This window comes from Molossus molossus, unplaced genomic scaffold, assembly GCF_014108415.1.
Source record: "Molossus molossus isolate mMolMol1 unplaced genomic scaffold, mMolMol1.p scaffold_m16_p_8, whole genome shotgun sequence".
In the NCBI taxonomy this organism is placed as follows: domain Eukaryota; kingdom Metazoa; phylum Chordata; class Mammalia; order Chiroptera; family Molossidae; genus Molossus; species Molossus molossus.
In genome coordinates, this window is record NW_023425402.1 from 2,472,773 (window position 1) to 2,489,268 (window position 16,496).

At 51.7% G+C, this 16,496-nt stretch overlaps 1 protein-coding gene across 1 annotated transcript; it reads left to right on the plus strand.

The window, feature by feature from the left end:
* The first annotated feature begins 15,462 nt into the window (after positions 1-15,462).
* Positions 15,463-16,313, plus strand: MCCD1 (mitochondrial coiled-coil domain 1). Its single transcript, XM_036249386.1, has 2 exons — positions 15,463-15,633; positions 16,131-16,313. The coding sequence occupies exons 1-2, from the start codon at positions 15,463-15,465 to the stop codon at positions 16,311-16,313; spliced, it is 354 nt and encodes a 117-aa protein (XP_036105279.1).
* The last annotated feature ends 183 nt before the right edge of the window (positions 16,314-16,496 follow it).

Here is a 16,496-nt window from a genome sequence, read left to right on the forward strand (position 1 = left end):
ACTCATCTAGTTGAGAGCAACAAATTAATGGAAAGGAGAGAAAGGGGAAGAATTGTTGGGCTAATAATGTTAAAGCGATGAGAGAGGAGATGAGAGAGGAGGAGGCCTTGAGCACCAGCAGGGGGCTGGCTCTGGCTGGGGGGTGGACAGCTGAGCTGTGGGAAGTTCTCCCAGCAGGTGCTGCTGGAAATCTGCAATGACGTCTCCTAGTGTGTTCCGTTTTCTCAGTGAAGCAGGAAACAAGGGCACAAGCAGTCATGGATGGGGAAGGAGGGTGGCTATTTAACAGGACGGGAGACTGCGGGAGCCCTGCAGGGGCAGGATGATTGCCGGCAGCGGGTGGCCCCCTTGAGGTCAGGGTGCTGCGTGGTTCTCAGCCTCCTGTAGCTGGGTGAGGCAGGTGCCGCGCAGGCAGAGGTAGAATTCACTGGCTCTGTAGTTTGTCCAAGAAGGGTGACAAAGCAAGGGAGGGGTTGCCATGATGTATCATGGAATTTAAGGCGAGCGAAGAGGAAGGAGAGGACATCGAGGGGTGAGAGAGGTGAATGCATGGCAGGATAATACACTGGGATCCCAGTGAGCTCAAAGGATTGTTGGAGTTGATGTAGCACAGGATGGACTCGGGCCTGGGAAACAGCCACATTTGTGATGAATGGTTTGCTGATATTACGTTACAACACGTGATCAAACAATCACATCAGTGTGTCCAGAGTTTAGGATGCCCGCAAGGATCGTAGGAGAGATCACAGGCAGAGTGTGGGAAGCATGTGATGCAGATCGTGGAAGGGCGGGGTTATTGACAGTGACAAGGTCTAGGGGATGACAAAAAGTGGGGCCCCAGGAGAGCAGAGCAGAAGGTCATGGAGGAGAGGAGTTCAGGGAAGTGAGAAGCAGAGACCGAGAGCACCCTTGTGCTGCGTGTTCTGTCCTGCTATAAAATTACCACAAACCGAGTGACTTTAAATAACAGCCATCTATTATCTCAAGGGTGTGTAGGTTACATGTCCCCCATGTCCTCACGGGCCAGGAACAAGGTGCGGGCAGGTTTGTGCTCCTCACCTGCCTGGGTGCCAGAAGGCAGGTCCCTGCAGGTGTAGAACTGAGGTCCCCATAGCCCTGCTGGCTGTCAGCTGGGGCCACCCTGAGTTCCCAGAGGATGACTTCGGTCCTGGAACGTGGCCCCTTCAGCACCCAATCCTTTTCCCACCTGGAACCTCTCTGACCCCCACCCCGTCGTCTCTCCCTCAGCATCTCTGCCTCCAGCCAGAGAACCTTCTCTGCTCTCAGGGTTAATGTGCGGTGTTTGGGCCTCCCAGTTAATCCAGGAGACGTTCCCTATCCAAGGTCCTGAACCTTAATACATCACCAAAGTCCCTTTGCCACGTAAGACCCCAAGGGTTGGGCTGACATCTTTGGGGACCACTCTTCAGCCTTCCACATCTGATTGTGCTGGAACCCCAAGGATCAAGGAGGTAGCGCTCTAGGAAGGGTGAGGTGAGCCGGAGCTAAAGGGATGGGGAAATGGCCTGGGGTCCTCAGGGAGTATCTACAAAGAGGCGAGTGAGGGCTCCAATTGATGATCGATTAGGGAATGTTAAGGAGGAGAGAGGGGAAAGGGTCAAAGGACCCTAACTACCTTCAGGCCCAGCTGTACAAGGCCATTGGGAAGGGAGACAGCCCATGGGTGGACTTCAGAGGGAGTGTGTCCTCAGGAAGACGCAGGTTCTGTCAGAGCTGGGAGCCACAGGGGCATCCTCAGGACTGTGCAGCTGAGCCTGGGCTGAGAGCTCGGGAGCGCAGTGGAAGGTGTCAGGAGTGGGGGTGGGGGTGAGAAGAGACAGAGTAGGGGTGTGTGGAGCCTGTGGAGATGAGCATGCAAGATGTTTGGAGGACAGCCCTGGCCGGTTTGGCTCAGCGGTTAGAGCGTCGGCCTGCGGTCCAGAGAGACCCAGGTTTGGTTCCCGCTAAGGGCGCGTACCTCGGTTGCAGTTTGTCCCCGGCCCTGGTTGGTCAGTTTGTCCCCGGCCCTGGTTGGTCGTGTGGGTGGCAGCCAGTCGATGTGTCCCTTTTACATCGATGTTTCTCTCTCTCTCTCTTTCTCTCTCTCTCTCTCTCTCATCCTCTCTCTCCCTCCCACTCTATCTGAACAACAACAAAAAAATGTCCTTGGGTGAGGATAAAAAAAAAAATGTTTGGAGGACAAGGGGTGACAGACAAACAGACAGAATGACTTAGTGCTGGTGGGTTCAAGGCAGGTGGGGGTGAGTGTGAGAGGGGGGTGGGAGGAGCAGGGCTCTCACTTGGGCTTTGTCGATGGGCATGAGGAAGTTTGGGGTGGTCGGGTCTTCATCCCAGTGTGTGGAGCCTTTCTTGCCCCCCTGATTGTGGAGTGCCATCGCTGGGGGAGGAGAGTGTTAGAGGGAGTTTGTGGTTTCACTGCTGACCCTTGTGGGGCAAGAGTGTACTCACACCAGCTCCAGACCTGCCTCACACCTGCTTCAGGGGGGACATTTCTGGGGTACCAGGTGTGACCCTGACACAGGGGCAGCTCTTCTGTCCTGTCAAGGGGACAAAGGCCCAGGGGAGCTGTGCTTCTGGCCCTAGTAGTCCCAGTGTTCATATGCACACTGTGGAAGATTATGTAGAAATTGAAAAGATGTTACCAAATATGAGATTTTTTAAAAACTGTGGTAACAGTCAACCATTGGGCCCAGCTGGTGTGGCTCAGTGCTTGCGCATAGACCCCTGCACCAAGAGGGCACCGGTTAGATCCCCGGTCAGGGCACATGCCCAGGTTGTGGGCCTGATCCCCGGTGGGGCGCGTGCAGGAGGCGGCCAATCAATGTTCTCTCTCAGCGATCTCTCTCCCTTCCGCTCTCTAACACCAATAAAGAAAAAAAATTTTTTAATAAAAATAAAAACAAAAAGCGTAGAAGAAAATGTTTCTTTTCAGTCTTCCCGGGTGCTGTCATCAGGGCCCGGAGAGAGGGGCCGCAGTGCAGAGGTGGAAACCTGAGACGGCACGAGGCCCCTGGGCGCTCCTCCCCGCAGTCCCCCCGTGGGGCCCAGGGTTGCTCCGAAGCTTCATCTCCCCGCGGATGCCCAGCCTTCAGGTCAGCCACCTCCGACCAACTGAGAGCCCAGACCCGCCCGGTGCGCGGCGCCCCCGTGTGGCCGCAGGGCTGAGGACAGAGGACCCCGCTCCCCTTTCTGCTGCCCAGCCAGGACCTCCCCAGGGTCTCCCTCTGCTCCCAGCACCAGGCAGGGCTTTGGACGCTAGAGGGCGCCCCCGTCCTGTGTCAGGTTCGGGTGCAAAGTGTTTCCCCAAATCCGCACAGACATAGACGTTTCCTCCCCATTGAGTCACCGTGAGGCCTCCGGGCGGGCGGTAACGGCTGGCTCCAGGTCCAGGAAGGACCCCACACACAAACTGAGTGCCCTGAGTCTCCGGTTGGAACCTTGGCCACCCAAGTCCGTCACTTGTTCCCGCTGCTGCTCTGGAGCGGAGCCTCGTCCGCTGGGTCCGTCCAGCGCGGCTCAGAGCACGGGCTGCGGGCGGGCTGGGTGTCAGGTCTGGGAAGTCGGGGTCGGGCGGACGTGAGCACATCCGAGGACAGAGGTCTCCTGGGGCAGAGGAGCAGCATGGGGAGGACCGGCCACGGGGACACTCGTTTGTGTTTGGAGAGGGTCCTACGGGTCGTAGACAGAAAGGGCTGTGCTACTCCTGTTGGGACGAGCCCTGGTCCCAAATTCCTGGGCTTTCCAGGGTCCCACTCACTGCACCAGGGCCTCCCTGCCATGTCTGAGCCAGCTCCTTGCAGCAGGTTGTCATGGCTTCAGTCGTCCCTTCCTCCCCTGTGACAGGACAAGCCCTCGGGCCAGGCCGAGGGGCCCCTGCGGACTAGGTGTGAAGGTGCGGTGTGGGCTGCACACCACTGGGGGCTACAAGGACCTCAGCGACAGGGCCCAGGCTACCCGTTTCCCAGCAGCGGTCCTTACACCACCGCAGCTGCTGCCCGAGGACGCTGGGATCCCATCTCTTTCCTCTGGGTGACTCAGCACCTGCATCCTCAGACTGGACCCAGGTCCTGCTCTCTGCTACCCCCTCCCTGAAGTAGGAACTCTGCAGCCTCAGCCCTAAATTTCATTTCTACCCTGACAGCTGACCCAGGACCCTGGGCGCGCTATAGCCTGAATGTCTGTCCCGTCAAAATTCATAGTCTAATCCCCAATGTGATGGTATTTGGATGTGGGCCCTTTGGGAGGTCATGAGGGTGGAACCCTTAAAAAAGAGACTCCAGCCCTGGCCGGTTTTACTCAGTGGTTAGAGCGTCAGACCATGGACCAGAGAGTCCCAGGTTTAGTTCCCACTAAGGGCACGTACCTCAGTTGCAGTTTGTTCCCGGCCCAGCTGGGGTCGTGTGGGTGGCAACCACTCGATGTGTCTCTGTCACATCAATGTTTCTCTCTCTCTCTTCCTCCCTCTCTCCCTCCCGCTCTATCTGAAGATAAATACAAAAATGTCCTCAGGTGAGGATAAAAAAAAAAAAAGAAGGAAAGAAAGAGAGACCCCCTCGCCCTGTCCTCCATGTGGGGGCGCAGTGAGAAGACAGACATCTGAACAGGAAGTGGGCCCTCCCCAGACACTGAGTCTGCTGGCACCTTGATCTTGGGCTTCTCCGCCTCTAGAAATAAACGGAGAAGTAAACTGTTATTTATAAGCCAGTCTACGGTACTGTTTTAGCAGCCCGAACAAACAGGGGTTCTGCAAGCAAGGGGAGGGTTCCCCAGAGCCCCATGTGGCAGCTGAGGCCCGGCTGCAATCTGAGCATCGTCACCCAGGACCCTGCAGCCTAGAGAGACCCTAGCCACAGCCCACAGACGTCACAGGCAGTTGGTGGCCAGGTGCCACCTGTCTACTGTGCTTTGTGGTGAGACCAGAGTCTGGGGAGGTGCTGAGCATCATGCTTGGTGAGGGGCTCAGGAAACAGAGACCAGTCTGTAGGTAGCAAACACACACATCATAGGAGACCCCTGTTATGGACTGAGTTGTGTTCCCCCAAATTCGAATGTTGAAGCACCAACCCCCAATGTGATTGTATTTAGAGCCTTTAAGGAGAGTATTAAGGTTAAGTGAGGTCATGGGGTGGGCTCTACTCTGACAGGACAGTGGGTATAAGAGAAAGAGACCATGTAACCCTTCCCTTCCCCTCTCTCCCCCTCCACACACAGAGGAAAGGCCCTGTAAAGACGCAGGGAAAGACAGCCCTCTACAAACCAGGAAGGGCCCTTAACCAGGAACCACATTTCCTGGCACCGCGAGCTTGGACTTCTAGCCTCCAGAACGGTGAGAAAATGAACTTCTATCGTTCCATCCACCGCTCCAGCGATATGTGGTTATGGCAGCCTGAGCAGACAGACAGCCTCCAAAACCAAACACCAGCCGGCCCTCCTTCCGGACCCAGATCAGCTGTAAGGAACCTGGTCCCAACACTTACTCATCCATCCATCCGTCACTAATATTCAGTGAGGGCCTCTGTGCCAGGCCTCACAGTAGCCCTGATAGACCTTTGATGAAAACAGACAAGATACCATTCTCCTGATACTTACAGTCTGACAGGAAAGACAGACAATCATGGGAACACACAGATAGTGGTAAATTATATGGTCTGTGTTCCCATTATCTGTCGCTGGGTAACAAGCAATCCCACAGTAAAACAACCTTGTTCTCCCACTCTGTGGGTGGACTGGGCTCCGGGGGCAGCTAGCTCTTCTGCTCTGTGTGACGGGGCTGGGGCTGCAGTCACTGGAGGGCCGACTGGTCCAGAACATTCAAAGGGTCCCTGACGGGCTGCAGCTGATGCTGGCTGTCGGCTGGGAGCTCGCTGGGGCTGTTAACCGGGTGGTCTAGGGCACCTCCCACCTGCTTCTCCACTTGCTTTGGCTGTGGCAGATTGGTAACTGCTTCCAGAAAGGTGTGTTCCAAGTGCGCAAGTCAGAAACTATATCAAGCATCTTCTCTGACCAAAATGGCAATGGATAAAGAAGTTGTGGTGCTTGTATACAATGGAATGTTACTTGACCATAAAAAAGAACAAAATCTTACCATTTGCAACATGGATAGACCTGTCTTTTTCTTGCAGCTTTTCAGATTCTCTCTTTCTGTTTAACCTTTTGCATTTTGATGATGATGTGTCTTGATGTGGGCCTCTTTGGGTTCTTCTTGTTTAGGACTCTGTGCTTCCTGGACTTATATGTCTGTTTCCTTCACCAAGTTAGGGAAGTTTTCGGTTATTATTTCTTAAAATAGGTTTTCAGTACCTTGCTCTCTTCTCCTTCTAGAAGCCCTATTATGTGGCTCTTGGCACCTTTTTTTTTTTTTTTTTCTTTATTGATTTTAGAGAGAGAGGAAGGGAGAGGGAGAAAGAGAAACATCGATGAGAGAGAACATTGATTAGCCGCCTCCTGCATGCCCTCCAGCCCCCACTGGGGATCGGGTCCACAACCTGGGCATATGACCTGACCAGGAATCAAACCAGCGACCTCTTGGTACATGGGTTGATGCTCAACCAGTGAGCCACATGGGCCAGGCAGATCTTGGTACTCCTTTTTTTTATCCTCACCCGAGGATATTTTTCCATTTTTTCTACAGATAGAGTGGGAGGTAGAGAGAGGAAGGGAGAGAGAGAGAGAAACATCGATGTGAAAGGGACACATTGAGTGGCTGCCACCCGCACAACCAACCAGGGCCGGGGACAAACTGCAACCGAAGTACATGCCCTTAGCGGGAACCGAACCCGGGTCTCTCCGGACCGCAGGCCGACTCTCTAACCACTGAGCCAAACCGGCCAGGGCAGATCTTGGTACTCTTGAAGTTGTCCCAGAGGTCCCTTAAATTCTCTTCCTTTTTTGGATTTTTTTTTTTTCTGTCCCAATTGGGTGTTTTCTGGTACTTTGTTTTCCAAATTGCTGATTTGGTTCCCTGTTTCATCTCTTCTGCTCTTAATGCCATCTAATGTATTTTTCATTTCTGACTGGATTTTTTAATGGTTTCTATGTCCTTTTTTATTTTTACTATCTCTTTGTTGAAGCTCTCACTAAGTTCCTTGAGCATACTTATAACCAGTGTTTTGAACTTTGCATCTGGCGGTTTGCTTGCCTCCATTCTGTTCAGTTCCGTTTCTGGACTTTTGTTCTGCTCTTTCAGTTGGAGCATGTTTCTTGGTCTCCTCATTTTGGCTGCCTCTCTGTGTTGGTTTCTATGTATCAGATAGCTCTGCTATGTCTCCCAGTCTTGGAGGGTGGCCTCAGGTAGTAGGTGTCTTGTGGGGTTCAGTGGCACAGTCTCCTGGTCACTGAGCTGGGTGCTCCAGGTTACCCCTTGTGTGGGTTGTGTGTGCCCTCCTGTAGCGGTTGAGCCTTGATGGCTGTTGGCACGACTGTGGATGGGGCTGACCCTCAGGCTGACTGGCTGTGAGTACTGGCCACAACCACAGCATATGAGCTGCTATGGAGGGTTGACCCCATGGAGTGGGATTCACCTCAGCAGGGCCTGGTGCTACTGAGACTACCCACTGAATGTTCTGCTCGTGGAGCAAATAGGGTGCGACTCTGTTGTGGTCTAAGCAGCCACTGGGTGTGTTGGTTCTGGGGCCTCTTGGGAGGGGCTGCAGTACAGGCCAAGTCCCCCACTACCTGGTAGGAGCTACAAAGTTACCCACAACTTTTAGCTGTCTGTCCCAGCCCTGGAGGCACATGGGAGAGGCCACGCTGTGAACTGAGGCCAGCTGCCCCTCCCAAGCCCGGGCCAGGTCAGCAAAAGGGCACCCCGAATCCTACCACTGCCTGCCGGCTGACGGTGAGGCTCAGCCTCTGGCAGCACACGAGTTAGGTGAGGGGGGCTCTCAGGGAGTCAGCAGGGTGGGACCAGTGGTGTTCACCAGGCTAATGCAGAGGCGTGTTTGGCTGTGTGGGGGAGGGGTCAACACAGGGAAGGGGCGGCTGTCCCTCCAGCCCTCACCCTGAAGCCACACAGCTCAGTTTCTCTGTGTCTCTGGCACCCCTGAGCCGCCGTCCCTCCTCTGGAGCCTGGGTGAGTGCGCAGGTGAGTTTGTACTGGCCCTTTAAGAGGACCACAGGGGACTCCAGCAGCCCTCTGTCTCACCCAGTCAGATGGACCCCTGCTGATGTTCAAACTAGATGTGGGAGCCCCTCTTCCTGGCACTGATGCTCCGGGCTAGGGCCCCTCGCTCTTCTCAGAGGACCTCTGCAGCTGAGATACCGCTCCCGGTTCCCAAGGCCCCACGTGGTTGGGGCCAGCCTGTTTCACGTCGCCACCCCTCCTCCCAGGCTCCACACAGCCTCTTCTGTATGCCCGTGGTCATGGGGCCCTGGTCAGCTAGTCTGCAGGTGCTTCTCCAGGTCGACGGCTCCATAACTCAGGTGTAATGTTGATGTGATCGTGGGAGGAGGCGAGCACAGCGTTTACTCTGCCATGTTGACCGGAACCCCGACGTGGCACTTTAACAGGTGGCACGTGGGCCCGATTGGGGTGACACTTGAGCAGACCTGAAGCAGTTGAGAAACAAAGCTGTGCAGACATTGAAGAAAAGGCATTCCTGGGTCGCCCTCTGCACCTGCCCAGGACTCTGCCTGGGGCCAGCGAGGGGCACGTGTGGGCAGACTTCTGGCGGGGAGTGGTGGGTCCATGGTCTCTCCTTCCCGCTCTGGCCTCAGACGTCCCGCAGGAGCCGGGGGAGGAGGCTCTGCGTGGAGGGAGGCCAGGAGGCGAGGGAGGAAGTAGAGATGGGGAGTGGAGGTGGGAAGCCCACCTGTCCCTCTGCTGCGGTGACTAAAGTAGGACAGCCAGGGCGGTTACACTGCGAGCGGCCGAGCACTAGTCTCTACCTGCCAGCAACAGGCTGACATGGCTGCAGGAAGGGGAGCTGTTGATTGTGGCCTCGGGACTGAGGGGACGGAACCTGGGGGATAAGACACATCAGTGACAGACAGCTGCGGGCGTCCTCCCCAGAGAGGAGTGGAGACACACCTGCCTAGTGGGGCACCTGGGCTGAAGGCCCCTCAATGTGACCTGGGGTGAGGTGCTGTCAGGCCCAGGGGTCACTGTGAGGGTGGATCTAATCCATCCTCTGCCCATGCTCGGGGCTCCCTGTTCCCAAGGCCCCTCCGTCCTCTCCCAAGGGCCGAGCCAGGAATGTCCTGGGTCACTGACCGGGCACGGCTCTCCCCTCTCCCACTCTGAACTCTGTCCTCTGCCCTCCAGTGGGAGGGATGGCTCACTTCCCACCCAGCTGCGGGCTCTCGGGGAGCAGCTGGGCTCCAGCCGCCCGAGAGAAGGAAAGGCTCCTGGGCCAGAGAAGCAGAGGGCTGGGAGAGGTGATGGAGAAAGGTGTTCCCACTTCGTCATTTTTCTCTCATAGTGCAAGGGAGCCGTCCTTCCCCCAGGCCCAGGGCCATGGAGAGAGGAACCGAGAAATATCCCACATGAAAGTGAACTGTGAGTGACTCCTCCCTCTCCCTCTTGCCTATTCTGGTCAATTTTATAAGTGAAGCTTGTTGCTGAAACTTGAAATTACTGCTTTTAGGAAAATCTCCAAGAATCAGGGAACATAATTATTAATGTCTGAGCCCTGACACGGGCCAACAGAAGCTTTAAGCAGCGAAGGTGTGCGTGGAGGACCGGCCTGCGTGGGGGCAGGAAGGCCGCCCCGAACTCGCTCTGAGCCTGCCCGCCTGGGAGCCTGGCCAGCTCTCGGGCCCTCTGCGTCTTCAGAAAAGTGAACCGTGAGCCGAGCCCAGACCTGGGTCTCGAGATGTCACTCTCCTGGAAAAGGAACCTGGGCTCCTTAGAAACACAGCTGATTCCAGGGTAAGACATAAAAGACAAGGGGAGCCTGGGACGTCTTGGTGCCGCAGAGGAAGTGTGCCTCCCCAGCGTGAGCATGTGGAAGGGCACTGGAGCCTGCGAGCTGCCCAAGCACAGCCGGGACAGTGAGCAACCAGGACCCAGTGCCGGGTCACAGCCCAAAGCTTAAAGTGAGCAGCCGTAAGTTCATCCTCGCATGGATGGCTGAAACTGTTTTTAATAAGGGAGTAGGGGCAAATCTCCCTTATAGATTTCCAAGTTGTATATGAAGAGAATCCCCTTCCAGGAGGTGCTTAACTCCTCCCCTTGAATGTGGGCTAGACTTGGTGACTTGCTTCCAAAAAGTAGAATATGGAAAGTGAAAAATTACCAGTAACGGTAAAGGTAGCCCAGCTGACCCTGAACACCACAGGTTTGAAGTGTGCAGGTCCACTGATGCACAGACTTATTGTATAAATACATACAGTATTGCAAATGTATTTTCTCGTCCTTATGACTTTCTTAATAACATTCTCTTTTCTCTAGCTACTTTATGTAAAAATATAGTATATTATACATATAACATACAAACCATGTTAACCGACTCTCGGTTATTGGTAAGGCATGTGGTCTACCGTAGGCTACTAGTAGTTAATTTTGGTTGAGTCAAACATTGTATGAAGATTTTCGACTATGCAGGGTGCCCCTAACCCCCATGTTGTTCAAAGGTCAACTGTATTTTACAGTGGAGAAACTCATTAGACTCGACCTGAACCAGGTGATAAAGGTCATGCTAATATCATGTGCCCCTGACACGATGTGATGAGAAGGGCCCTTTGCCTCTAAGGTATTCTTACCCCAAACCCACAATCCAGTATAATCAAGACAAAACATCAAGCACCCAAAGTGAGTGACATTCTGCAAATTATCTGTTTGGTATTCTTCGGAACTTTCAAGGCCACAAGAACGGGTAAAGAAATCCCGCAGATCGGAGGCGACTACGGAGGCAGGACAACATGATGCGTCGAGGTGCCCGGTGTGATCCTGGGACAGAAAGAGCGCAGAAGTGGAAAACCTGGCGAAATCCAAATAAAGCCTGTGGTTCAGCTAATAATGTTGCACCAAGCTGCTGAGTTTCTTAGTCCTAACACGATTTTGTTAGATGTTAACATTAAAGGAAGCTGAGTGAAAACTCTGTTTTCTAGCTTTATAACTCTTCTGTAAATCTAACATTACTCAAAAGTAATTTTAAAAAGTGAAATGAAATAGACAACCCAATAGGTCCATATTCATAAAAGAAATTGAATCAATAATTAATAACATTCCAAAATGGAAAGCGCCAAGCCCAGACAGGTAGAATTCAAATGTATGAATTCTACCCAACATTTAGGGAAGACATGCCCTGGCCGGTTTGGCTCAGCGGTTGGTAGGGAAGACATTTTACCAATCCTCTACAGTCTCCTTCAGAAGATAGGAGAGGAAATACTTCATATTTCGTTCTGAGACCAGCATTATCCTAATATCAAAATCAGACAGACATTACAAGAAAACTACAACCAAAACCTCTCATGAGCATAGGTACAAAAAACCTCAACAAAATATGAGCAAATAAAACCCACAATGTATAAAAAGAATCCCCACAACCAAGTGGGATTCATCCCAGGTATACAAGGCCAGTTCAACATTAAAAAATCAATTAGTGTAATCCACCACATGAACAAGCTAAAAGGGAAAAACCACATGTTCATATCACTAGATACAGAAAAGGTACTTGACAAAATTCATCATCTATTCGTGATCAAGACTCTCAGCAAATTAGGAATAAAGGAACTTTCTCAACTTGATAAAGAACATCTATAAAACACACATGTACACACTCATAACATACTCATAGTGAGAAACCAGCTTTCCTGCCAAGATCAGGAACAAGGCAAGGATGTCCCCTCTCACTCCCCCCCCCCCCCTTTTTTTTGGTTAATCCTCACCCAAGAATATTTTTTCCATTGATTTTTTTAGAGAGGGTGAAAGGGAAGGAAGGAGGGGGAGCGGACGAGAGAGACACATCAATTGGTTGCCTCACACACACACCCTGATCCGGGCCGGCGAACTTGCAACCCAGGTACATGCTCTTGACCAGGAATCAAACCTGTGACCCTTTGGCTCACAGGCCGATGCTCTGACCACCGAGCCACACCTGCTAGGGCTCTCACCATTTCTTTTCAACATCATACTGAAAGTCCCAGCTAATGCAATAAGACAAAACAACAAAAACCCCACAGGAAATAAAAGGCATACAGATTGGGAAGAAATAAAAGTGTCTCTGTTGGCAGATGACATGATTGTTTATGTAGAAAATCCAAAGAATCAATAACAACAACAGAAACTCATGAAACTAACAACAAATAAATGTAGCAAGGTTGCAGAATATATGGTTAATATACAAGTCAATCATTTTTCTATATACCAGCAATGAACAAGCAGAAGTTGAAATTAAAAACACAATACCATTTACATTAGATTTATTAGGTACAAATCTAATAAAATTTTTACAAGATCTATGGACAACTATAAAACTCTAATGAAAGAAATTAAAGAACTAAATAGATAATCCATGCTCGTGGATATGAAGATTCAATATTGTCAAGATGTCAGTTCTTCCCAACTTGATCTACAGATTCAACAGAATCCCAGTCAAAATCTCAGCAAGTTGTCCTAGCCAGTGTGGCTCAGCTGGTTGGAGCATCATCCCATACACCAAAAGGTGACGGGTTTGATCCCTGATCTGGGCATATGCAGGAGGCAACAAATCAATGTTTCTCTCTCCGTCTCTCCTCTCTCTAAAATAATAAATTTTTTAAAAATCCTAACAAGTTATTTTGTGGATATTGACAAACTGATTCTAAAGTTATATGGAAAGGCAAAAGATCCAGAACAGCTAGCACACTGTAGGAGAACAAAGTTGGACTGACACTATTGGACGTCAAGACTTACTATAGCCTGGCCGGTGTGGTTCAGTGGTGAGCATGACCCATGCACTAAGAGGTCACTGGTTCCATTCCCAGTCAGGACACATACCCAGGTTGTAGGCCAAATACCCAGTGGGGGGCACACAGGAGGTGGCCAGTCAATCCGCTCTCTCATTGATTTTCTATCTCTCTCTCCCTCTCCCTTCCTCTCTCTCTAAAAATCAATAAAGAAAAAAAAAATTTCTTAAGACTTACTATAAAGCTACAGTAATCAAGGGTGTGGTATTGGTCAAAGAACTGACAAATAGATCAGAAGAGAATAGAGAGCCCAGAAATAGACCCACATATAATCAACTGATTTTTTATGAGAAGCAAAGGCCATACAACAGAGAAACAGTACTTTTCTGCAAATGGTGCTGAAACAATTGGACATCCACATGTAAAAAAAAAAAAAAAAAAAAAGAGCCCTGGCGGTTTTGCTCAGCAGTTAGAGTGTCGACCTGCAGTCCTGAGAGATCCGGGTTCGGTTCCCGCTAGGGGTGCATACCTCGGTTGCAGTTTGTCCCTGGCCCTGGTCGGTCGTGTGGGTGGCAGTCACTCGATGTGTCCCTTTCACATCAATGTTTCTCTCTCTCTGTTCCTCTCTCTCCCTCCCACTCTACCTGAACAAAAAAATGGAAAAATGTCCTCGGGTGAGGATAAAAAATTTTAAAAAAGGTGAAATGAGAAAGCTTGCCATGTCAACTGTGACAAGAATAGGTGCCCTGTAGGGTCTCTCATAGTAAGCGCTCACATTAATGTGAGGGGTGGACTTCAATATACCTAATCATCATCTCCACAAGTTTCACAAGAAGGGTACAAATGGTTCCTGTCGGTAACACCAGCCCTTCCAATCTGCTGGGTAGAATGCAACACTGAAGGCACCATCAGCACACTGGCCTCCAGGAACCCCTTAGCCTTGGGAATACTTCCCATAATCCTGTTTGTCCCTGGCTGAAGACACGCCCCTCCTGCAGAGGCCAATAAATACACACAGTAACATAAAATTAGATGATCCAGTTTACATATGTATCTTTTACTCCTTCATTTCTGTGCTGATGGATCCACAGCTCGTCCAGCAGAACCAAACACCAGTTCTTTCTTCAGCTCTCACAGATGAGCAAAGCCAAAATCCAGACCCTTTTAACTTACTGTTTAGGACTACTGACTATAAATTATTGGAGCTTAGTCCATTTTAGAGCTCATACCCTAAGATAAAAACTCAGATGGTTGTAATATTGTTTTCAGGAAGAATACTTTGTTATTAGAACATTATTTACATTGTCTCCCAGGAATTTCATGTTTTCTTAATAGCTGTTCATCTTGCTTTTAATTTATAAATGTTATTTAGTTTCAATGTGTTTCTGGTGGGTTGTTTAACCTTGCATTGGGCAGTTTCCCGTAACTCTTAGTAGGGTGGGCCTCCTGTGTTCCAATAACCAAGACTTTCAGCTGTGCACGTGGGTCATGCACAACTCCCCTCACCAAGAGACATGGGGGAAAACTCCCCCATATTCTTCAGGGTTCATGGTTCTTTTCCACCAAAAAGTGGACACATGTCAACTCATGGAAATTATAAGGTCCTTGGCCTCATCTAAAGGTGCTTCAGCCCAAGTTTGAGAACCACTAACCTCCAGGAAGGCCAGCCCTGGCTCCTAGACCCCTACGCCATGGCAGGCAACCTGTGAACTTAGCATGATGTCTCAAAGCTGGTTTGCAGCTGTCCACTCTCTAGCAATCTTGCCTTCTGAAACGATTTTCTTTTTACCAGATGATCCCTTCCCTTTTGAGCCACCTCTGCCCAGAGGAATGTGGCTATGCCCTCCAGCCACAGCAGGACAGCACTGCAGCACACACAGGAGGAAGCCTACCAGGCAGACACCAGGTTCACACGCAGCATGTGGGTAAGGCTTTTGTTCTAGAGCACATGTGAAGGGAGGTCTCACTGGCTCAACAAAGCTTGAAACTTGTACCCAGCAGGTTCCCCACCCCAACCCCACTCATGCTCTATCAGGAGCCAAGGGTAAAAGTGGTAACCAGTGCCAAGACCTACCAAAGGTGAACCCCTACAACATGCAATGCACAACAGGGACAAGAGAGGTCATGCTGGTCCAGCAAGAGGAAAGGGAAATTAAGGGGAAATCTATACTAGAACCAGGTCAGTGGGTAGGCGCTTTCGAGTCAGGTAGACCTGGGGGTGAGCCTCCCGCTGCGGAGCCTTGAGCTCCTCTAGCCCAGAGAGGGCACCGACAAAAGAATGCTGAATGAAACCCTCAGCCAGTTTCCTCCTCCGCAGAATCAGTGATATAATTCCTACCTTACAGAATGGAGAGCAATAAGACATAGTGCTAAGAAAAACAGGCATAAGATGTGGTAGGCTGGGCATGTGTTCTAAAGCCAGTTCTGCCTGAACCAGCAGAACATTTTCACATCAGGAACAGGACTGCCCAGAGCCAGGTTGGGAGGGAGGTGAGGGCAGGGGCAGGACCAGGCACTGAAGCGAGGCCAATGCCAAGGCCAAGGCCAGGGCCCAGTAGAAGCCAGTTCCTGGTGGCTGCTGGACAGCTCACACAGCTCCCTGCCTCATCCACCATGGTCCTCCTTCTGCCCTGGCTCTCCCGATGTTGCTGCCGAGGCCTCCTCCTGCCTTCCTGGCCCCTGATGCTTCAGGGGCCCCAGAGGTACAGCTCCCAGAGCCCCAAGACGAGCACAAAACAGCAGACCAGCTCCACAGGCAGCGGAAAGATGAGGTCCCCCACCACAGTAAGTGGCACCAGGAGTGGGGGTGGAAGGCATGAGGGGAGATTTATCCTGGGGGCAGGAATCCCCTCAATCTCTCCCTGTATCACAAGCTGAGATAGACACCAACCCTGATCCCTAGAGTCTGTTGCCTAGTCCAACTCTCAGCTTCCCAGCAGGTTCCCCACCCCCACCCCACCCCACCTCAGGGCTCCTACTGCCAGCACCCCTCCCTCACTGCAGCCCACAAAGTCCTTGAGCAGGAATTTCGCCTCATGTAAGTTAATTATTTCTGGGAGCAGGGGGAGGGGCAGGCAGTCCTCTCCTTTCCCCTTAAGTCCAGTTACAACCCCAGGGCCAGGGATCTCTATCTGTACCCCCTTCCCAAGAGGCCTATGCCTAAGACAGGAAGCTACCCTTAAATTAATGGGGTCAGAAACGGGAGAAGCAGCATTCCTGACTCCCAGCAAGCCTCAGCCCCCTGACCTGGCTGATGCTCCCTCCTCACACCCCTCCCGCAGGGTCCTGGGCGCACAGCTGAGCTGGCCCAGGCTGAGGAGCTGCTAGAGCAACAGCTGGAGCTGTACCAGGCCCTGCTGGAAGGGCAAGAGGGGGCCTGGGAAGCCCAGGCCCTGGTGCTCAAGATCCAGAAACTGAAGGAGCAGATGAGGAGACACCGAGAGAGCCTGGGAGGAGAAACCTAAGCTTCCCCAATTGCCACTTCACCCTCCAACAAGGGGAAACACTGAACACCACCTGCCCTGAAGCCAATCAGAAACACACTAGCATTCCCAGGCTGCTAAGGAAAACAGAAGACACTCCAGAGGGCCAGTCACTGGAAAGCAGTGGAGAACCATGACCTCTGAAGTCTTTTTAGCCACATCCCC

Excerpts from the sequence above, each read along its gene's own strand:
- MCCD1 (XM_036249386.1), top strand. The coding sequence starts at position 15,463 with ATGGTCCTCCTTCTGCCCTGGCTCTCCCGATGTTGCTGCCGAGGCCTC. Across the intron at positions 15,634-16,130 it reads AGATGAGGTCCCCCACCACA|GGTCCTGGGCGCACAGCTGA; the intron begins GTAAGTGGCACC and ends CCCCTCCCGCAG.